Genomic DNA, 24,548 nt, shown 5'->3' with positions numbered 1-24,548 from the left:
GTGTGTTAATTAGATTTGTTCCAAGGTCGCTCAGGAGGCCAATCTATACCCTTATTTTTTTTTTATTTTTTTTAGGGGAAATCGCCAGGAGCCCTATATACCCCTATATACCTGACTGTTCTGCACTGTTTATGTAAACTGTAGCTTATGCACATTAGAAATAAACTAAAAACTTTAAACATCCTAAATACCTAATAGCCAAACTGAGATGTCATGTGATCAGACTGTATACAGAGCCTGGTTATATACAACATTGGCAGTGTTAAATACAGAGCCTTGTTATAAACAACATTGGCATCGTTATATACAGAGCCTGGTTATATACAACATTTGCAGTGTTATACTGAGCCTGGTTTATTACAACTTTGGCATTGTTATATACAGCCTGGTAATATACAACATTGGCAGTGTTATATACAGCCTGGTTATATGCAACATTGGTAGTGTTATACTGAGCCTGGTTATATACAACATTGGCAGTGTTATACAGTATACAGCCTGGTTATATACAACATTGGCAGTGTTATACAGAGCCTGGTTATTTACAACATTGGTAGTGTTATATACAGCCTAATTATATACAACATTGACAGTGTTATATACAGCCCAGTTATATACAACATTGGCAGTGTTATATACAGCCTGGTTGTGTACATCATTAGCAGTGTTTTTGTAAGGTACATAGCCATAAAGATTTTTACCTGATAAAACTCTGGAGCAGCAACATACAATTGTCCATGCGGAAAACATGCAAAATCCAGATTTATGCCGCCACCTGCAGTGACCAGGCTTGAACCTTGTTTATTGTCATTGCAAATGATGCTTAAAGAGACTCTGTACCCACAATCTGACCCCCCCCCCAAACCGCTTGTTCCTTCAGATAGATGCTTTTAATCTAAGATCTGTCCTGCGGTCTGTTTGGCAGGTGATGCAGTTATTGTGCTAAAAATGTACTTTTAAACTGGCAACCCCGTGCCCTACGGGAGTGGCCTGGATTGTGTATGTATTAGGCTAGCACAACCTCTCTGTCCCTCCTCCCCGCCCTCCTCATCATTAGGAATGCTCCAGGCAGATTGCCTCCTATTCCCCACCTGTGGCAGCCCGGCACATGGGCTGGATCGTTAAGGACCTGTGCAATGTTCAGCATGGAAAGAATGTTCCAGTGGCCTTTCTAATGATGAAAAGGGTGGGGAGGAGGGACAGAGGAGTGGTGCAAAGTTAGGGCACAGATACTCCGGTAGGGCACAGGGTTGTAAGTTTAAAAGTTTTTTTGGACAATAACTGCATCACCTGCCGAGCGGACTGCAGGACAGATCATGGATTAAAAGCTGCTATCCAAAGGTACAAGTGGTTTGGAGGGGTCAGATTGTGGGTACAGAGTCGCTTTAACAGGAAACTGCAATTTTCTAAAAGGTATTGTTTCATCTGAGTTAATCAGTGAAATTAGTCTATACCTGTAGTGTATAGTTGGGGGGGGCTGTATACCTGCAGTGTATAGTTAGTGGAGATCCTGTATACCTGTAGTATATAGTTGGGGAAGGTGCTGTATACCTGTAGTGTAGAGTTGGGGGGCCTCTAAACCTTTACTGTGTAGTTTAGGGGTCCTTTATACCTGTAGTATTTAGTTGGTGGAGGATCTGTATACCTGTAGTGTAAAGTTTGGGGGTCCTGTATATCTGTAGTATATAATTGGTGGAGGTCCTGTATACCTGTATTGTATAGGTTTGGGGTCCTGTATACCTGTATTGTATAGTTTGAGGGTCCTGTATACCTGTAGTATATAGTTGGTGGAGGGTCCTGTATACCTGTAGTATATAGTTGGTGGAGGTCCTGTATACCTGTAGTGTATAGTTTTGGGGTCCTGTTTACCTGTAGTGTATAGTTTGAGGGTCCTGTATACCTGTAGTATAGGTTGGTGGAGGTGCTGTAAACCTGTAGTATAGAGTTGGTGGAGGCCCTTTCATAAATCTTCTATGGCCTCATACACACATCTGTAGGTGTTTCAGATCCATTTGGGGACATGATCCATGCTGCAAAAAAAAAATTAAGCCATTGTGCGTCTGTGTCACCTATATGACAGTGGGTACCTGCAAATGCGAATTGTAACTGAAACACATTTGTAACCCTGTCCGCAAATACAGAAAGGGCTTCTGATGTGTGAATGGGACCTAAGGATGCAGTCACACATACAGGATCCTGTACGTGTAAATGCATTCTTAAAGGAGACCTGTCACCCCCCGTGCCGGGGTGACAGGCTCCCGACCCCGTTAAAGCCCCCTATACTCACCTGATCCCGCCGGGCTTTGCTTCCTGAACCGGTTGGGTCACGGAGATATGAGCGCCTGAAGCCCGGCACGCGTGCTCACAGGAGAGTCCGACGCTCATAGAGAATGAATTGGGAGTCCAATGCTCCGTCATTCTCTATGGGCATCGGACTCTCATGTGAGCGCGCGCGCTGGGCTTCGGGCGCTCATATCTCCGTGACCCGACCGGATCAGGAAGTGGGACCCGGCGGGATCAGGTGAGTATAGGGGGCTGTAACGTGGGGTCGGGAGCCTGTCACCCTGGCACGGGGGGTGACAGGTCCTCTTTAAATTAAAAAGAAATGTCTGTAAAATTTTCCTAGCATGAACCACAACTGTCCCTCTTTCGCCGTCCAAAATGTTGGGAGGTATGTATACCTGTAGTGTATAGTTTTAGGGTCCTGTATACTTGTAGTTTCCTGTATACCTGTACTATATAGTGGGAGTAGGGGGTCTACCATTTTTTTCTGTGGATCCACAGCTACCTGTGCAAATGAAATTAGTAATTCTATTGGTTGCTAAGGCTTCCAACTGCCATTACAGGCGCCCCTCTTCTTCTCTTTTCTTCTTGTAAACAAGTACAGGCAGAAGGTCAGGACAGGCAGAATTTGATGAACATGTGAAACAAGCATATGGTCCTTCCAGGCAACAGATAATAGTGAGGACACTGAGTCTGGACTGGGAAACTCATCAGAACTACACCTCAGCTGCTCATATGACTAATGGAATCTTAATGGTCAGACAAGGTGTGCAGAAGAAGAAGTAATTAAAAAAAAAGTTTAGGTGATAGCGCATTGGGGAAAAAAGGAGATTATCAGTGTACACTGACCTGTTGAAAAAGCAAGATCCAGCGTGCACATGCCATTAAATCTCAAAGGCTTTGTAGGTTGGTGTTAAAAGGATGCATTGGAGAGACTCGCTGGGCAGCTGTGGTTGCTTTATGAATCACTGTAGTGGACCATGATTGTCACGGAAGTTGGAAGCATGACACTCCATATGGCAGGGTTATCCACCAGGCTATACATACACTTGGCATGTACATTGGGAGCTTTTCTTAGTGAACATGCTAATAATGTCTTTTTTGTATGGCAATCACACTACAGATTGGGAAACTGTACCTATATACACACCAGCGCTTCCAACTATATAGGTTGTAAACTGCTGTGTACTGCAGACCCACTAATTCAGATAGATGTGGGCCCATTAATTTCTATGGGCTCATACACATTTGTTACAGATGTGTATTGGGGCCAGGATCCATGACGCCAAAAATACTGGCAAGCCATTAATATGGCCCCCATTTGCGGCACAGATCCCCTTTGAATTAAGGGGTTTATTCCCCATCAAACAAGTTGTGGATCTCTGCAGGTGCACATCCACAGTCCTGTGCTACAGGCAGGACCACAGACGTAGTAAAAACGTCATGTTTTTCTAGTCTGTTTCTATTTTCTGGTTGTACTTTTTTTCTTTTTCTTCAATTCTTTGCACATTATTATAGGGGCAGCAATATAGTCTGACCTTTGTACACAGTATATTGAGACTAGCATTACAGCAAGCCCTAATGACATAGAGAAAATATAATAAAGGGAACCCTACTTCCTTGGGAGTTTTATAGGCAATGACCTGTGTATAGGTTATTGTGGAGGAAGGAGGGTAGGCTTCGATCGGCATCTATACTAAATAGATTCATGTAATCTTATCTCTAAACAGGCATTATTTTTTACTGTGATCTCTGCGATGATCAGTTTTTAGGCTATTAGTGGTCAGACTGAAATGATGAACGCAATGAACTTCACTGACAGCGGCCGTGTCACAGAACAGCCGCTGTCATACATAGTGTGAATCCGGTCATTGATGGTAAAATAGAAAATTAGTGAAGATGTTACCAAAAATTACCCATATAAAGCCCAAAAATTCCCTATATATGGTGAAGTAATGTGGCTTACTACGGCTACTTGATTTCTGATGCACCCGTTCCTCATATTGCTAAAGGACTGTCCTCTTGTTCTCCCATTCTGTCAGTGCAGCTTGGACAGGGATTCCATCCATAAGATGGCTGCATACAGAGGAGCATATGACAAACATGTCACAATCACATTTGTGCGCAGTGTATTTCTATGGAGGTTGCATAGTGACGTATATGTCACATGGTCCTCTGTGGCAGCCATCTTATGGATGGAAGCTGCACTGACAGGATGGGGGAACAAGGGGGCGGGCCTTGAGCAGTATGAAAAATTAAGTAGCCATAGTAAGTCACATGACCTCACCATTTCCAGGCATATGATAGTGGCCAACCCCTTTAAATAAACAATGTTCATGTGTGGAAATATAAGTAAAGCTCTGATGAAATGTCATTGATCTCACCACATTGAATTCCCCCGACTGTCCTGCTGTATTATTGGAGTACTACCGCTTGTAAAGGTAATAAAACTATATTGGGCAATTCCTGTTTTTGAATTTGTTGCTGAGTTTCTATTTTGGAATTCTCTCATGCGTTAGTAATGGTTCACTAAAGGTGAACATATACTTGAAGCGGCTAGTTATGAACCTTATGGGATCCATTGCAAGGATTAATAGGAATATGCTGTTTCATTATATCATTGTTCCACTAGCTTTTTTTAAGCTTATATTTGCCTGAGTGATTACAGTTGGCCCAAAGATCTTTTTATAATAAAAAGAACAGCTTTACTTTCCAAATCACATCACAGTCTTGAATAGGTTAGTGGGCATCATTGTTAGAAGATGATCGCCCCTTGAGAAAGCATGTGTGAAACGCAGCCTGCAAAGTTACAGTGATGGGTGAGAAGCTGAGGGTATTTATGTGGGAGCCGTGTAATCATTTATATGTGCAATAATTCTACTGAAGTGCATGTGCAGTGTGGCACGTGTAGCACCCGTAGCTGATATAGAGATTGTAATATGAATTCCATGTGGCACTCTAGCTCTATTATTACATGTTTACATCACCATCTGTCTCTGCAGCCTGATTCTTGTTTGGAGATTGCCTCTTTATTTTTAGAGTTGTAAGTGAAGTGTTAATTGAAATTATTGATTTTATATGGCTTTGCATTAAATTTTTCGTTATTTTTAGATGATGAACTTCTTTACTAATTGAACTTTCTTAAATTAGCAGTTGCAAGATGTTTTTTTTTTCTCCATAAGATAAATTTGACTGGTGATAGAAAAGTCATTCGTACTCTGTGCTATATTCATGTGTATTAATGATGTGACTTGGCTAAAATGTCATCCTATTTTTTGTAGTGAAACTATATTTTCAGGTAGAAAGACTTTATTTAGTCCTGTTCCTTTCTAAGCATATGGCTAGTTCTTCTACCAGCCCTATGGTTTTCAGTAAGTTACGTGTTCTAGTTAACTTGATTATTCTATCTGATGTCTGAGCGATTTCTTTATATATTTCTTTAGCTTAATGGAGTGGTTTGGGTGGAGGACCCTGTCATGGTGCCAGATTTAAATAGGGTTTACATCTATTACTCATGGTCTGGCTTTTATGGTCAGTGAGTCATGTTGCCAAAGGCTGAGATGGTCATTGCCATGAAAAAAGGAAAAAAATCTATACCGTAGGTTGTACTTTTTGAAAAGCAGAGAAGTCATTGCTGTGCTAGATTGTGCTGTTTGGAGCATTGCCATTGTTCCTGATAGGCTTCTATTTGGTTGTCTTCCAGGTATCTAATATTTCTTTTCTTAGTTTCTTATTTCGCAATTGGACAGCATATTCAGACTCCGTTCTCTTTCAACAGATTCAAGATTTAGCCTTGCTAATTTGTGACACATTCATGGAAAACCTTGTTCAGTGGTTTCCAGTGTGTTGTCACTGTTACCAAGTGACCATTCTGAACCATGAGTTTGAATTTGGCAGCCACATTTCTGCCACAGGAATTTCATATGAAATATTCATCATCTGACAAGCTATTGGGCCTTCAATCACGCTGTTTCAGGTTCAGCTTAATGTATAGCACTTCTGTAAACCAAAAAGTAGGAATTTCTTGATTACCTATAAAATAATAAAAATAATGAATAAAACCGTTTTTAAGAACAAATTATCCGGTTTTTGAAAACTGAAGGAACTTTAGAAGAAAGCCATTGGTTAAGGCTTGGGAAGGTTATAAATGAAAGAGAATATTTACAGCAAGTCATTCACAATTGGCCTTGAAAATGTAGCAAATAATATTTTCTTTTACATTTTGAAGTGCAGGTTTAGATTAAGGGTTCAGTCACACTAAATGAATATTGCCATATTTTTTACAGAAACACTAAAAGCCTGCAATGTGTGAATGAATGCCTAAAATTGAACACAACAATGACCTTGAATATAACTGCCTGATGTTGTGTAGGTCTACTTTGCGCTACCAATACAATGACCCATTGTGGCATGGACCCAAGACCATTTAATGTGTCCTGTGGTATCTAGCACCAAGATGTTTGTACCGGAGCTTTTAAAGGAGTTTTCCAGTATTAAAACAAAAAACCCACTGGAAAGGACTAGGAACTAGGGACAGGGTGCAACAAAAAAAACAACAACTGTGCTTTAGTTGGCTGCTGCTCTGGTATCTCCTCCTAGAAGTTCTGGAGTGATATCTGAAAAATTGCATACATAATGCTGAATCCAGTCACTGGCCTCAGCAGTCATGTGCAGTACATGCAAGAAAAAAACCCTGATCACAGTATTAGGCTGCTGCATGACATGCACCAAGTACAGGATGGGTATGCGTCATAGCAACAGTGGTGGAGGTGCTGAATTCACAGTGGATGGAGTGGCACATATTTTTTTTTTTTTATATTCTGTAAAACTGCTTTAATGATGACCCATCACCTCCGGGGAAACCTCATCAATCAATAGGGGACTAAAATATAAAAAAGTTCTCCTATTTTACTTTAGACTAAGAGGCCGTGTTCTCTCCTAGTAAATTTACAAGCAGCTGTGTTTTCCTCTAGCAGAATAACCCTTTACAACAGCTGTATCTGCTCCCTTTAGCTGTGCTGCGTATTGTGCAAGGAGATTTTATTCCATAGCTGATAAATAATAATCTTTATAACATTATAATGGGTCACCCCCCATTCTGTTCATTCTCTATGCACATGGTGACATGAGTTTGTTATCCCTTTATTTTCATTTGCTGCATTTATTGATACTTTATGTATTATTTGCTTTTGTGACTTATTTATTCACATTGCACTTTACAAACTTAGCACTTTTTATTACATAGCTTATTATTGTATACTTTGGTTATATACATGACAGGGAGGACATGGTATAAACGTGTAATTGGGTTGTAGGCTATGGAGATACTTTGCGTTGTATAGTTCTCCCATGTGGTTTTTGGGTGTTTTTAATTGTTTTTAATCATGTATGGGGATCCTGGTCTATTTGCTGTTTTTGATACTAATCATGTGTGTTAAATAAAGATATATTGATTATTTATATTACATAATTGGTGTGCTCCTTCTGTAGTATGGCATACTCCTTTTTTTGTTTTTTTTAGGTTTTGTGATTATAAATTTGGTATGCCTTAGGGAGCACCCTATAGGTGGTGCAGTCCCCCTCTCCCCCTTTTAATCTTTATAACATTCAGAAGGTTCCCAGTGAGAGGTGAGGAAGATGTTTAGCTGATTGTTATTTTGCCGATTTTCTGCCTATTGGAATTCACTTAAATACATCAATTCACTAAATTTGTTATTGCCTTTTAACAAATTTATAAAAAAATAGATTATTTCATTCTCCCATTCTTATTTTATTGACCATTGTTGTTGTTCTCAATCCTGGCCAGATTCCATTTTGCCATTAATGTGGCTTATAGAAACAGCACATCTCCTCATAATTATATGTCCCAAAGTAAAAAGTCTCACCAAAAGTCTCTGTGCAAAATCTTGTTTTCCTGTAAAGGCCCTATTACACTAAATTACGTTAGATTATTAGATTACGTTTTGGCCCATAATCGTCTTGTGTAATAGAAGGCATCAACAATGTTGGCTGATTGTTGCTGTTGTTTGTCTTTCAACATGTTAATACTAGGGAAATCATCAGATATTTTGATATCTAAGCAAATTTCTACCTCCTCTACTGCCTATCTTGCAGTTGCTTGATCAGATTGAAATCTTCCCAAAACTGTATTCCACTGCACAATTTTCCCCCATTTCCTTGTGCATAAAGTATCCATGTTTGGATTTCTCTTTTACATCTGATTAATAAAATTACCATAAAGTACAAAAAACATTAATTTTTTATTCTCTTAGTGTTAATATGTCTGCATATTAAGACAAAACAGGCAGTCAGATATTTGAGTAATCATCTTTTTCCTCTCCGCAGGCCGAGATTTGATTTGTATTCAGTCAATGGATGGGATGCTTATGTTCTTTGAGCAGGAGAGCTATGCATTCGGACGTTACCTGCCTGGGTTTCTTTTACCCGGACCCCTAAGATATAGTGCAAAAACAGATTCCTTTGTTACTGTCTCTTCTTGCCGACAAGTTGAAAGCTACAAGTAAGTATAACTTTTCTACAAAAAAACAAAAACATGGCACGCTGTCATGATTGGGCTATTTCAACATGTTGAAAGACCACGATCAGTCGACATCGTGCATGTTGGCTGATTTTGGTCTTTCAACACCAAACGATTACGCCCAGTAATCGTTTGGTGTAATAGGGCCTTAAGAGAAGAAAAAGTAAAATACATTGTGTGCTAATGTAAATATAGCTTTAAAGGGGAACTCCAGGTAGAGGTTAAAAAAAAATCTAACTTATGCAGAAGCATATAGCATTACTTACCTATCTATCCCAGTTTTGAAACTACCAAAAATTCATTTGTTTGGGTTTTTTTTTGCTCTGTATTGTGTTTCTGTCCTTCCTTAGCATTTCCCAGAATGCAGTGCTTTCCCTTAGCTGATCATCACAGTCCCCCACCCACACAATCAGTAAAATTAGTGCTGCACCTGCTTCTGCTCCGGTCAGAGATGGTGAATCACTCAGTGGATTGGGTTATCCAGCCAAGCCTCCTGTAATAAAAAATGCTTGAAAAAAACCATTAAGGTTGAAACGTCGCTATGTGTGCCATGATGGAATAAAGTTTTCCTTTTTCCATACTACCGCCTATGTGAGATGCTGTTGCCATGCTGTAAGCCTCCTGTGATATCACACACACACACCACACACAATGTGAGACAGAGGCATGTAAGATTTGTCTCCTAAGGGGAGAGAGCAGTGGGAGCAGGAGACAATGTGAATTGGCCATTGTGAGGAGCCTTTTTTTTTACCTGCATTTTTATCAGCTACCATTGTGGCAGAACCGCACAGATACGGTGATACATTGTATAGATACATCTATATAACTTTTAATGTACTTTTAATAGAAAACAAGTTTTTCTCACCCGGAGTTCCCCTTTAAGGTGACACTGTCACCCCCTTTTTGCATTCTGACTTCTCTACACAGGTGTAATGGGTAAATTTAGCAGTTTTCATACCTTATTTTATATCATACGTCATGGTGCTTGTTCAAGTAAAAAGTGATCTTTTATCAACTGCAGATTGTGCTAATGGGCAGGGCTTCATGGCAACAGCACCACTTAGCCCCGCCCACAGCGCCACAGTTGGCCCCCCTCTGTGATGTCATCGCCACATAGGACCCGCCCCTCTCTGCCCATTAGTATGTCCGACCTACAGGGGGTGGGGCCTAGACCTTTAGGCCAGCCTTTTTCAATGGTCGACGAGGGGGCAGGGCCGATGGGTCTATGGGCAACGGTGGCACTGTGGGCGGGGCTAAATGACAGTTTCCATGAAGCCTCGCCCACTTAGCAATGCGCAGATGATAAAAGATCACTTTATACTTGATCAAGCACCATGACGATGATACAAAAACTGCTAAATTTAACCATTACACCTGTGTAGAGAAGTCAGAATGCAAAAAGGGGGTATTGCTTTAAATGGGCATTTCCATCACATGAAGTTGTAGCATATCTGTAAGCATTATGCATTAACATCCTGATCAGTGTCCAACCTTTGCGTCCCTCTCTTTTTTTGAGAATGAAGTGGATAGAGTGCTGCAAAAAATTTTTTATTCAAGTAAATGTGGCTAGTTGAGATTTCATGCACAGCTACTGTGCAAGGAAAAACAATGAAGGGGAAACAAATCTTCACCGACACTCTGTCGCCTTCCTTCTGAGGAACAGTGGGCTCCCAGAGGCTGGACCCTCATGATCATATTCTAGCAATGTTCCATCACTTTTTGACTTGTAACTATACCTATATTATTGAAAACATTCTGCATGTTGCTGAACCTGAGCTATACATTTGGATAGGTATTTATTTTATTTATTAACACTTTTGCGTATAAATAAATCCTTCTATAGACATCCAAAGTAATGTTAAACTAAACTGTAAAAATGGATAAAGCCTTTGGGTAAAGGTAAATAAAACTCTTTGGACTTTGAATTATGGTCAGAGTCAAAATGAAATGACTGGCTTTAAGCGAAAATGTCCCATCAGGTATATCAATTACATTACCCAGTTGACGACGGCGTAGGGATTCCAGTGGCGGGGTACCCGTGCCCAGTGCTCTTTTCATCTTGTGCACTAGCCCGACTCTATGCACTGGAGGCAAGCCAGTGCCCGCCAGTGTGAAGATACCACCTCCCCTTGGAGAGGCCCTGTTGATTCTAATGGAGGCATGTCACATAGAGGAGGGGATATTGTAACACTGGGATTGCAGGGCCCACCTCCAGTGCATAAAGGCGGGGCAGTGCCAATCTCACCAACTGGGCAGCGTTTTGGGAAAAGGACTGCACCACCGGGATACCTGCTGCTGACTAGGTAATATGAGGAAATAAAGTTTGATGTGCCAGATGGTACATTTGCTTTAAAGTGACACTGTCACCCCCTTTTTGCATTATGACTTCATTACTTAGGTGTCAAGGGTAAATTTATCAGTTTTTATACCTTATTTTATATCATACGTCATAGTGCTTGTTCCGGTAAAAAGTGATCTTTTATCATCTGTGGATTGTGCTATTTGGGTAGGGCTTCACAGGCACAGCACCACTTAGCCCTGTCCACAATGCCACTGGTGGTCCGCCCCCGTGACTTCTCAATTATTTCCAGCCATTCAGCATAGAGTTCAATGCAACCTTCAGTACAACAACGGCCATTGTTCATATCTTGTGTTAACATAGCCTTAAAGGAGAAGTCCGGCCAAAATTAATTTTTGATATGTTGTTACTTATGAAAAGTTATACAAAGTTCTAATGTACATTAATTATGGGAAATGCACATATAGGGCTATTTCCCTTAATTTAGTAGATCAGGAAGTGTTAGAATTCTCTCAGATCCAGTGATGTCACGACAAAAGGTGTAATTCCTATGGAGTGTCCAGCAGGGGGCGCTCTCTATATTGAAGTCTATGGGACTTTATTGTTTCTATGGATTTCTATGTAATGTAATGTAGTGTACAGTGCTTTATTGAATGAATACATCTATGGAATACTTTGGGGAGCAAGTGTCCCTGCCCCCCAAAGTATTGCATAAATGTATTCATTCAATACATTAGGATATCACAGTAAGCCCGCCGATCCGCCGCATTCCCGCCGACCACCGATCCGCCGCATTCCCGCCACCCGCCGATCCGCCGCATATACACTGAACTACAGCTCCCATCATCTGCTTATAGTAAGAACAGGTGATGGGAGCTGTAGCTGGGTTATGGCTGACTTGCCTGCGATGCCACTGCTTATGCCGCTGGGCGCAGGGGGGAGCCGCTCAGTACACAGGAGCGCTCCCCCCTCCTCCTCCTTCTTCCGGGAACCTTCCCCCTATACCACTGCTGACTCCCCGCCTGGCCGCCGCTCTCCGCTCTCATATACCGGCTCCAGATGCTTCCTGGTGTCCGCACTGATGCATCGGGAGCTGGTAGATGAGAGCGGCGGCCAGGCGGGGAGTCAGCAGTGCTATAGGGGGAAGGTTCCCGGAAGGAGGAGGAGGAGGGGGGGGACCGCTCCTATGTACTGAGCGGCTCCCCCTGCGCCCGGCGGCATAAACAGTGGTATCGCAGGCAAGTGATATCCATTACCCAGCTACAGCTCCCATTACCTGTTCATACTATAAGTAGATGATGGGAGCTGTAGTTCAGTGTATATGCGGCGGATCGGAATGCAGCGGGAATGCGGCGGATTGGCGGGCTTACTGTGATATCCTAATGTATTGAATGAATACATTTATACAATACTTTGGGGAGCAAGGACACTTGCTCCCCAAAGTATTCCATAGATGTATTCATTCAATAAAGCACTATTCACTACACTACATTACATTACATAGAAATCCATAGAAACAATAAAGTCCCATAGACTTCAATATAGAGAGCGCCCCCTGCTGGACACTCCATAGGAATTACACCTTTCATCGTGACGTCACTGGATCTGAGAGAATTCTAACACTTCCTGATTTACTAAATTAAGGGAAATAGCCCTATATGAGCATTTCCCATAATTAATGTACATTAGAAATTTGTATAACTTTTCATAAGTAACAACATATCAAAAATTAATTTTGGCCGGACTTCTCCTTTAAGATAATATCAGCAGATCAGCAGTACAGTGTACAATGGCAACGTAAAATGATAGCAGCTGTAAGCAGTGATCATATAGTAAGCAACATATTTATCGTTTTTTTTTTTGTTGCACTATATTATTTTTCATCTAGTAAAGAATAGCATGGCTTACATATTAGAAAATACACTAGTCGATATATTCCTACATTTTAATTGTGGCAGTATCAAAGCTTTCCTGTATTATTCCACATGTGATAGACTAACCTGTATGCCATAATCCAGACTATAATTATATCAGTGTTTTTAGTCTTTATATTTTGGTAAATCAGAAGTTAGATTTATAGGCATGGTATGTTTTATTTAGGTACAGAGTTATTTGCATTTTTCTATCTGTTTGTGGTACTGTTTTTGCACTAAAGAAAGCAGTCCCCTTATTTGTCTTCACAGCAACTGATTGAGAAGCTGGTCTTTTGTCAATATTTTTAATTTTTCAACCGTTTCCAAGAAGCTAATTTAAATGTTTTGATCAATATGGCTGCATTTCCTGTCATCATTTTTGCCACCAATGAAGTGTAGAGTGAAACAATCATAATCATCATACCTTGCATTTGCCTTAAACTTATTAACCAATATTTATCCATTTCTCAGTTTTGTGTCTATATCCTTTTTAAGGGTCCATTCACATATACAGAATCTGCTGCTGCAGTATGAGTGTATGGACCCTATAGGGGTTTTCCTATCTGAGCATGTTATACACTAGCCAGACAATCTGGGAGTAGGTGGAGCGCCAGAGGGCAGAAAAGGTTAGGACTAGAGATGAGCGAACCTGGAGCATGCTCGAGTCCATCCGAACCTGAACTTTCAGCATTTGATTAGCGGTGGCTGCTGAAGTTGGATAAAGCCCTAAGGCTATGTGGAAAACATGGATATAGTCATTGGCTGTATCCATGTTTTCCAGACAACCTTAGGACTTTATCCAAGTTCAGCAGCCCCAGCTAATCAAATACCGAACGTTCGGGTTCGGATCGACTCGAACCCGGTTCGCTCATCTCTAGTTAGGACCTTTTCTGCTCTCTGGATAACCCCTTTTAAGCGACTCTGTACCCACAATCTGACCCCGCCAAACCACTTGTACCTTCAACCTACCTAATCCAACATCTGTCCTGGGGTCCGTTCGGCAGAGATGCAGTTTACTTTTAAACTTGAAGCCCCGTGCCAAACGGGAGTATCTGTGCCCTAACTTTGCACAACCTCTCTGTCCCTCCTCTCCACCCTCTTCATCATTAGGAATGACACTGAAACATTTCCTTCATGCTGAACATTGCACAGGTCCTTAAAGCGTAACTGTCATTTCAGGGTCATTTTTCTGAAAACATTAAATATCAACAGTTCAAGCGATTTTAAGAAACTCTGTAATAGGTTTTATGTACTAAAAGAGTTTCCTTCTGGACTGAAAAAGCAATCTCCCAGCCTCCCCCCTCACTGCAGAAGCAGCAGGATTTCTGTGTCCATTATGTGGCTATGGAGGGGGGAGGGGCTGTTAGGAGTGACTGAGCACGGAGCAGTCTTGCACAGCACAACACCCTGCAATCTTCTCTCAGTAAGTTTCTAGATAAGCACTGACCTTTCTGACCCCTGAATCCAGCGTTTTAGGTGCCCAGACAGTGTACAAACAGCTGACCTTCATGTCACCTCTTCCTGCTCCCTCATCTCCCTCAGCCCCTCCCCCTTATAGGCTTACAATGGAGAGGGCAGAACCCGTCTTCACTGGCTTCTCTGTAATGAAGACGTGTTTGCCTGATAATGCACAGATAAGAAGTCAGGGGGGGAGGCTGGGAGATTGCTTGAGTACAGAAGGAGGCTTTTTTGGCTGATGAAACCTATAGAGTTAACCTACAGAGTTTCTTAAAATCGCTTATACTACTGATTTCTGCAATAAAAAAAAAACATGACAGTTACGCTTTAACAATCCAGCCCATGTGCCGGGCTGCCACAGGTGGGGAATAGGAGGCAATCTGCTTGGAGCATTCCTAATGCTCACCTGCCGAACGGACCGCAGGACAGATCTTGGATTAAAAGCAGCTATCCAAAGGTAGAAGTGGTTTTGGGGGGGGGGGGGGGTTCAGATTGTGGGTACAGAGTCGCTTTAACTTGGAAACTGGTTTTAACGTGTTGCAGCTTTGGTGTCATGGGTTGTTCTCTTTGTACAGATATCAGGTGCTTGCTGTTGCAACAGACGCAGATACTAAAAAGGAGATAGAGCAACAAAAAATTAGCTCGGGCAAGAAACTTTTGGTAAGTTTTTACTAATATTATGCATTTAGAGTGCCTTGAAAAATTATTCTTATCCCTTGAACATTTATATGTTATTCTCGTAAACTTAAATGTATTTTCATTGGATTGTTTATGTTCTCCACAGATCTGGCCTTAATGGAAGAATAGCAATAAGAAAGCAATTTAAATCATTATAATGGAAGTTATGCAAATTGTGTGACTGCATCTTTTACACTCCATGGGTCGGGTGCAAAGCACCTTGCCCACAATGTAAGGGTTAAAGTGTTGATGCATAGCACTACTACTTACCTCCTCAGGTCATACAGGAAAGAGTGCTGCAGAGCAGGGTTTCCCTCTCAAGAGTAGTTCTCCAGCCTAGTCAACCAGGAAAAAGTTAAGTGATATTACTGTTAGTCTTTTGGGTCTAATCATTAAGCAGCTATCTATATAAATCTCTGCTTACAGTCCCCACAAAGTAGCAGCGACTGGGACAGGGGGAAACAACAGTGCAATGGCTGGAGAGGAAGATTAGTCTGACTGCTGAGGACTGTCTGACTGCTGAGTTAGACTGGAGAGGGGAGAGTTTAGAGAAAGGAAGACCAATTACTAGGGAGTTACAATAGTCAAGACGAGAATGTATCAGGGCGACAGTAAGAGTCTAAGAGCTGTGACAAGGGTAACAAATGGGTGGATTCCGGTGATGTTTTTGAGATGTAGGTGACTGGAGTGTGCAAGAGCTTGAATATAGGGTCAGACAATAAACAGCTATGCATACACATTGTTTACTGTAGAGAGCAGAATACCTCTCAGCATGGCAGGTGTTCTGCTCTTCTGTGGGGACTTAAAACTCACGTCTCCCAAATCTTGGCTGTGTCCTGTATCTTCAGTTACCTTGCACCCTCTAGTGATCATCACATGGATCTTCTTACAGGAATTGTGCTCCTCTACAGTAAGTAGCGATCTGTAAAGATCTGTTTACTATCTGTCCCCAAGGAGTTAAGTGATGATTCTGTGCATCACCACTTAACTCCTTCCACACTGGTTGAAGCGCAGAGTGCTCAGATAAGTAAGTATATCGCTGCTTAGTGTCTGGCCTCAGAAGAGTGTCTATTACCATTTAACTCTTTGTCATGTAATTCTTGGCTGGCTGGGCAGCAGGCACACTCTTATGCCTTTTGTGAAGCCTTCTGTTCTTGAGCAGAAAACTGAGCAGAGCAAGGGCCCCTGCCATTTAGACTGGAGTCTTGGCACTTGTTGTAAAATATAGATAGGTAGATAGATATAGTGGTTTTATCAATCAACTACCGTATTTTCTGGCGTATAAGATGACTGGGTTTATAAGACAACCCCCAACTTTTCCAGTTAAAATATAGAGTTTGGGATATACTTGCTATATAAGGCTACCCCTCTTCCAACGCACACCAAATAAAAATTAATAAAAACACATCAGACAGCAGCGAGATCTGAGAGGCAGAGAAGGAGGTACAGTAATACCGTTAGAATACAAGGTGGGGCCAGACAGGTGAAAGAGGTGTGTTTTTCTGGGCACAGCGCCACCCCAGACGCCTGCAGCTTGCTCTGCCCTTCACACAGTTGCTGCATATGGCGGGTATGTGGCCGTTTTTAGCTCCCCCAATCATATGCAGCGACTGCAGATTCTCCAGTCCGGTTCTGAATTTATTGAGCACCCAGCATATAAGATGACCCCTGACTTTTGAGAATATTCTCCTAGGTTTAAAAATAGTCTTAAAGGCCCCCCCCCCCAAACAGCTTGTACCTTCAGATAGCTATTTTAATCCAAGATCTGTTCTGGGGTCCGTTCGGCAGGTGATGCAGTTATTGTCCTAAAAAACAACTTTTAAACTGGCAGCCCTGTGCCCAACAGGCGTGGCTTAGAATATCTGTGCTCTAACTTTGCACCGCCCCTCCGTCCCTTCTCCCCACCCTCTTCATCATTAGGAATGCCACTGGAACATTTTCTCCATGCTGAACATTGCACAGGTGCCCTAACGATCCAGCCCATGTGCCGGTGATACAGGTGGGCAATAGGAGACAATCTGCCTGGAACATTCCTAATGATGAGGAGGGCAGGGAGGAGGGACAGAGAGGTTGTGCCAGCCTAATGCATGCACAATCTAGGCCATGCCCATTGGGCACGGGGCTGCAAGTTTAAAAGTTGTTTTTTAGGACAATAACTGCATCACCTGCCAATCGGACCCCAGGACAGATCTTGGATTAAAAGCAGCTATCCGAAGGTACAAGCGGTTTGGGGGAGTCAGATTGTGGGTACTGAGTCGCTTTAAGACAGTCTTCCTAGATTAAGTATCAATTCATTCAATTCATTATTGTTCTACGGCTTAATGTTTATTTAGACTTCACATCTTAGCTCATGCTTGGGCTACCTGTCAACTAGATGTTTTATGACTGTGTTTGTGAGAGTATTTTACGCTTGCCCAAAGTAAGGAGACTGGGGACCTTGCTTGAGTTTTGGCCAACCTTAGTGCATAGGTGCATGACACTCAGGGTACTATGAAAACTGATGCGTGCAAGTGGGGGTGGGGGTTCATTTTGGTGGAACAACAGAAGAAGTGTGTGTAAAGTCTTCCCTCCTGGTCCCCAGAAGAACAGGTGGGGCTTTTACCTGGCATAGCTAAATATATTGTGCTGTATGTGACATAGATTTGTATTTGCATCTTGTATTCTGTATCTATCATTATACTTTATTCACTTGCTTATTGTGTGTGGACATAGTTATTCCCCCATCATAGGATCCACTGTAAAACACCTCTATAGTAAGTAGTCGTACGCTTACTATACTACTCTGTGTGCAGCAGACAGCACTATTCCATTCAATAAACCCCAGTATACACTACACCTCCTGAGTAGAGACCTTAACAGAATAGCATTTTTTTTATAAACCTCCATCCAGTAATGCTCTTCTTTGAGTATATTTGCCTGTAGTTTTCCCGTCGCATATTGTAAACTGGCATTACTAATAAAGTATAAAAAGAGCCTAAGGTGATGATAAAAGTGTTCTTGTTTTCTAATAACAGAACCAACTATTACTCTATCACCACTTCCTCACAAGACCTAAATCCTCAACACTATTTTCCATGGACTTTGTCGGGCATTGTATGGTATTTTCTTTAAATAGGGATGAATTATGCTGCGTTTACACGGAACGATTATTGTTCGAATTCGCACTATAACAATCAAATTTGAACGATAATCGTACGTGTAAACGCAGCGAACGATCAAATGATGAGTGAGAAATCGTTCATTTTGATCTTACAACATGTTCTTAAATCGTTGTTAGCAAAAAATTTGCAGATCGTTCTGTGTAAACAGTCGTTCACCGAATTAACCTAGGTGCGAGATAGGCTTAAAGTGACTATGTCACCCCCTTTGGGCATTCTGACATCTCTAAACAGGTGTAATGGGTAAATTTAGCGTTTTTCGTACCTTATATTATATCATACGTTATGGTGCTTGTTCAAGTAAAAGGTCATCTTTTATCAACTGCAGATTATGTTAAGTGGGCGGGGCCTCGCGGCATTAGCGCCACTTAGCCCCGCCCACAACGCCACTGTTGGTCCTGCCCCCTCACCAACCATTGGAACAAGCTTGCCTAAAGGTCTAGGCCCCACCCCTTCTAGGTCGGCCCACCAATGGCCGCCAAGGGGGTGGGACCAACGGTGGCATTGTGGGTGGGGCTATGTGGCACTACTGCTGCGAGGCCCCGCCCACTTAACACAATCTGCAGTTCATAAAAGATTACTTTTTACTTAAACAAGCACCATGACGTATGATATAAAATAAGGTGTGAAAACTGCTAAATTTACCCATTACCCCTGTGTAGAGATGTCAGAATGCACAAAAGGGGGTGAGAGTGTCACTTTAAGCGTTCGCAAAACGATCGCAGAACGATTTTTCTGTACGATATATTGTTTCATCTGAACGCTGATCGTTAATTCGAAATCGTTAATCATACGACCGGGCAAATTATCGCTCCGTGTAAACGCAGGATTTCAGTACCTGCCAAGACTGGTGCTATTCCTGGGCAGGGCTGCTGTCTCTTGGGAGTAGGTGATAGATCAGCAGCAAACCCCTAGGGTATTAGCCTCACCTTGTGGTGAATGTATCAGGAAGTTTGACTCTTCATGGTGTACAGCTGAGAACAAGTAGAGGACAGCGGAGTGTAGTACCTGGTGATGATAAATTGTAATTTGCTGTTTCAGTATTTTAGGGTAAAAACTTGGGATGATTGTTAGCTTTACATTAGTTAGATATATAGTTAATAGATTCCCAATGGGCTACTCACCAGCTGCAGCTGTTTTACAGACTGGCTGTACCAGAAATTGTCTCGACACATATGGCAGAGAATATTTTATTCTAAGTTTTATCGCATGTTTATAAAACTCCCTTCGGTCATAAAAGGAACAATCTTGGTTTTGTTCTGTTTTTTGATATAATATTCCCTTGCTCATCATATTTAAGTGAGTATGTTTGACTGTCTCCTGCTCCATCACACAGGAGACCCTTTTATGTTCATACTGCTGGCGCTGTGCGGGATTTTCACCTAATCATCATATGGTCTCAGCTTTTTATGTCCTCGGCTTGGAGTTAGGTGATCATTTTATGTGTGTGCGCAGTAAGTGCAGCGATGAGATAAAAGTTTTCTACTTGTCATCAAAGTCTAATTTCTCGACTTTCTCTAGGATTTCTGGTCGTATGTGAACATTGCAAAACGGTTTAAGCTGTATTACCAAAGTTACTGCAATAACAATATACTTTATATTTTTCTATAAAGGAAATGTTGCTGTGTTCATGTAGATTTTAGTGATTTTTATAGAGGATGCTATGCTGAATAAAATATATTTCTTTCATTTGTGTTACCTTTGGACTGATAATTGGTCCCCTGGTTATGTCAACCCACATATCTCTTAATTGATATTAAAGGGGTAGTCTGGAGAGTAGAGTTTTTTTTGTTATATTGCTTAAAAAAGTGGTATTACTAAAAAATTTATACTTTTTCCTTCACCTACCAACTTTCATTGAGTTTTAGCAATAAGGTTATTGAGTTGCACAAATGCTACCAGCATTTGTGACGGAACTGGAGAGCTGTTTAAGCCCTACAGTTCCTGTACCCCTGCTCTGTTTAAACGCTGCGGCACAGCACTATTGATACAGAGCAGCTCCCTTCCCCCTGTGTACTGTATATTCTTACTAGAATATGTAGTACCTGTCAGGGATGTGACCCACTTGCACAGCGAGTGGTGCCCTGCAATTAGGCTGGGTTCACACTAAGTTTTTGCAATACGTTTCTTTGCAAAAAATGGATGAAAAAAAAAACTGATGCATTTTTGTGCATTCATTTTGATCAGTTTTTCCGCTGACTTTCATTAAAAAAAAAAAATAGATCCTTTTTTAACGGACACAAAAAATGAGGTCGACTACATATTTTGTGTACATTGAAAAAAAAAAAAAAAAGCATCTGTTTGATCCTTTTTTTTTTATAGTGAAAGTCCATGGAATCCACGGATCAAAACGAACGCACACAAATGCATCAAATAAAATTAGTTTTAAAAAGCCTTAACTTTTTGAAGCCAAAGTTTTTTTTTGGCCACCAAAGTTGTCAGAAGGCTTCTTTTCCGTGGGACGAGCTATAGTTTTTATTGGTACTATGATTTGCATTACATACAAACTTTTGATAATTTTTTTTCACTTTTTCAGAGGTAAGGTAACCAAAATTGATGCTGTGGCACTTTCTTTTTTTTTTTAAGGATTTTTACTGTTCAGGATTAATAATAGTAACAGTACAGGTTGTTATATATGCGGTGATAGCAATTATGTATGTTTTTTTCCCCTACATTCCTGTACTTTTGTCTTTACACCTTAAAGGCACTTAAACTGCAATCGTTCACTGGCTAGCGTACATGGCAGGCCTGGAGGTGATGGTCTGACCTTCAGCTGCCATGATCCCCTCCCCGTTAACCACGCAAATGCTGACTGCATCACCAGTCTGGTCTCTGCACTTGCGGCAGGAGCATGACTGCTGTTTGAAAGCTGTCCCCTGTAATTGATCAGGTGGGCTCTGCTTTTGAGCTCATCCGACAGCCAGGACATACATGTACTTCCTCGAGTGTATATGCCATCACTGCCAGAATGTACATGTATGTAATGAAATGGAAAAGAGTTAAGTTATGTTTCACTTATTTTTGCCACATTTCTGGTAATGTTTTTTCTTTTCTTTACCATCTATATTATGAAATAATCTGTAATCTTGCAGTTTTCATTCTTCCTACTCAGTCTAATGAGTCTGGTACTTCCTATTCTATAGAGAAAACTTTTAGGCAGTCTTCTCACTATAATTTCAGGCGGAATTACAATGAAAGGTAAGACCTACCTATAGATAATGTATAATTTACATTAGGTGATGGTCACTGAACCCCTCCTTGCATAATACCCATTTACAGGTGACAGAGCATGCCTAGAAATCTCCGCCATACAAGTCAGCTTTTGACTAAAATACACGAGGACCCTATTCTCAGGCCTTATTCACATGTTCTGTAAAGTTGTCCGTGATCACAGACAATATTATAGCCCATTGCTTTCTATTGAGCTATTCACACGTTTTTTGTTTTTTTTTTTACGGATCCGCAATCCGTTCCATGAAAAAATAGGACATTCCCCCATAGAAGTCTGTGAGATCCGTGTTTTTCATGGATTGCACAGCTCTGACATCCGTGCAATCTGTGAAAAACACGGATATGGTGTAATCAGTCCACAGACCTTGAAAGTCACTGAACATGTGAATAAGGCCTCACTTGAAATGAGCTGTGGCTGCACTTGCTTATCCTCCTTAGTTACTTTGGGGAGCACAGTTTACTGCCATTCTTGGGATCAGTGGAGATCCTAGCAGTTGGAACCCCCACCAATCTGCAAGTTGCTAAAGTGAGGATACCCTTTAAGGGTGCGTTTACATCTACAGGATCCGCAGCAGATCTGCAGCAGATCCGCAGCAGATTTGATGGTGCAGATTTGATGCTGTGTTCAGTTATTTAAAGGAAATCAGCTGCGTGAACGTACCCTTAATAGAGTTATAGCTCACCGCTATTTGTGATTTGTTAGAGAGACCAAGGCTCCCTGACCCTTATACATTGTACTTACACAAGGGTTGTCCTTTGCTGTCTTTGGCTGGGTTCACACTACGTATATTTCAGTCAGTATTGTGGTCCTCATATAGCAACCAAAACCAGGAGTGGATTGAAAACACAGAAAGGATCTGTTCACACAATGTTGAAATTGAGTGGATGGCCGCCATATAACGGTAAATAACTGCCATTATTTCAATACAACAGCCGTTGTTTTAAAATAGCAGCAAATATTTGCCATTATATGGCGGCCATCCACTCAATTTCACCATTGTGTGAACAGAGCCTTTCTGTGTTTTTAATCCACCCCTGGTTTTGGTTGCAATATGAGGACCACAATACTGACTGAAATATACGTAGTGTGAACCCAGCCTTTTACTGTAGGGATATGCTAGTGCCAGTTAGCTTTACACATATAAGGTCCCTTATATCTTTAGCATTCACCTGTGGTGAACTTGCACCTTAGGATTTGTAACTGTGTTTGCTCCCCTTTCTCACTGGTTCTTAACCTCTCGGTTTTCATGACAGTTTTGTTGGTTCTGCATCTGCTAAGTCTCACTGTCTCATCTTTCATAAATTGCACGGTTAAGGAAAAATAACACATTTTTAATGATGTGTGGCTGGGTAGAGCTTTCATCTGCTCCTGGTGTTTGAATGGGTGGTATCGTTCTACCATATCATTCACCACCTTTCTAGTCATTTAACATGTCTGCTGATGAGTTCACTCTCTGTGTTATCTCCAGTTCAGCTTCCACCCCTTGTTAAACTCTTTTATTATCCAACATCAAAATGATTATTGTACTTGTGCCCAAATCTATATTTCTTCTGTTTCTTTAGATCTTAGGAGAAACTTTCATTAACCCTTTCCCACAAGCACCATTGTGTTGTAATTGCCATGTTACCACAATAGGACATAGCAGTAAGGGCTCTATTACACTGAAAGATTATCATGCGAAAAATTATTATATTGTTTGAATTTAAACAATAATCTTTCCATGTGTATGCAGGCAATCATGTAATCAAACGTTCATGCGTCGCCGATCGCATCTTTTGAGCTGACCATAAAAACGTTAGTAGTCGTTCACAAATCTTTTGGTGTATGTACACAAGTAGTTCATTATTATGACCATTATTACAGCAGGGTTCGTGTACCCATATACTAGAGTGTGCGGACGATTGTAATAATGATCATAATAACGATTGTAACTAATGACCATCGTTCCACGTATTATGAGGAATGATTTCAGGTTGTTCACAAAAAAACAAAACAAAAAACACTTGTTTGCAATTGTTTATTGTTAAATAAAGTAAACAAAAATTGCTTTGTCTAATAGGACCCTAAGTCTATTGGATGGCAATCCATCAGAACTGGCTGTCAGCTGTAATACTACAGTTGTTACTATCTCTTTAACTCATTAGATTCTATGGTGAATTATACCTTTGGCATGTAAGGAGTGTAAAAGAGGAATGGGGCTTGCTCTGTAAGCTTATTGCATTTCCTTATTTTATCCTTTAAAGGTGCATTTACACATACCACATTGAGATCCGCTGCGAGTTTTGCAATGAAATCTGCAATACTCGGTACAATTAAAGTATGTCCCCAATTCTCACAGCGGAATGAAAATCCCCTTTGAGAATGTATTTAAAAGCCATATTTAACAAATTAGCTGCCGGGCTGGTAAAAATAATAAACATCAGATACTTACCTGCCTGCGTTCCTGCTTCAGTTTTCTTGTCCTGGCTCTGTGACAGCCATCTCAGCCAATCATTAGCTGCAGTGGGACAGTGCACTGATTGGTTGAGCAGGCAGTCAGTGAGCCAGGACCAGGAGACTGAAGCAGGAACCTGATGAGGGAACAGGGGCAGGTAAGACTTTACTGTCTATTATTTTTACCAGCGTAGCAGCTAATTAGTTATTTATGGCTTTCACTACATTCTGGCAGCAGACTAAAAATCAGCTGAGAGAATGCAGGACCATAGACTGTAATTGTATCACAGAGGATGTTACTGCAAAACTCGCAGCGGGAAATCCTCTGCGAATGCGGTACATGTGAAAGTTCACTGAATAGTTACAAATAATATATATATGTTACATGCTTAATTTTAATGGCAATAACATAGTATCAAAAATCCCTGTTCTACAAAGAAAAATGTGTGAACAACTTAAAAATCACTTCTGTGTTTGCAAAAGATGTCCGCAATAATGAACATTATTTGACGCCTGTCATTTAATACACTGTGTGCAAATTACACCTGTTATTCCA

At 41.1% G+C, this 24,548-nt stretch overlaps 1 protein-coding gene and 1 long non-coding RNA gene across 3 annotated transcripts in view; one reads left to right on the top strand and one right to left on the bottom strand.

The window, feature by feature from the left end:
* The window catches only part of BBS9 (Bardet-Biedl syndrome 9), a 254,546-nt gene that overhangs the window by 50,479 nt on the left and 179,519 nt on the right, over positions 1–24,548 (top strand). For both annotated transcript variants that reach the window (XM_069958443.1, XM_069958444.1), the window contains 2 exons: positions 8,629–8,803; positions 15,067–15,151. In XM_069958443.1, coding sequence (XP_069814544.1) covers positions 8,629–8,803; positions 15,067–15,151 — 260 coding nt within the window. The remainder of the gene's footprint in view (positions 1–8,628; positions 8,804–15,066; positions 15,152–24,548) is intronic.
* LOC138783590 (uncharacterized) lies at positions 15,440–22,408 on the bottom strand. Its single transcript, XR_011361717.1, has 3 exons — positions 22,301–22,408; positions 19,166–19,335; positions 15,440–15,505 (listed from the first exon to the last, which is right to left on the bottom strand). It is a non-coding gene; the product is annotated as an uncharacterized lncRNA (long non-coding RNA).

This window comes from Dendropsophus ebraccatus, chromosome 2 (genome assembly GCF_027789765.1).
Source record: "Dendropsophus ebraccatus isolate aDenEbr1 chromosome 2, aDenEbr1.pat, whole genome shotgun sequence".
Taxonomy (NCBI): domain Eukaryota; kingdom Metazoa; phylum Chordata; class Amphibia; order Anura; family Hylidae; genus Dendropsophus; species Dendropsophus ebraccatus.
Note: the sequence above shows the minus strand (reverse complement) of the source record. Positions and strands in the feature narration are given on the sequence as shown.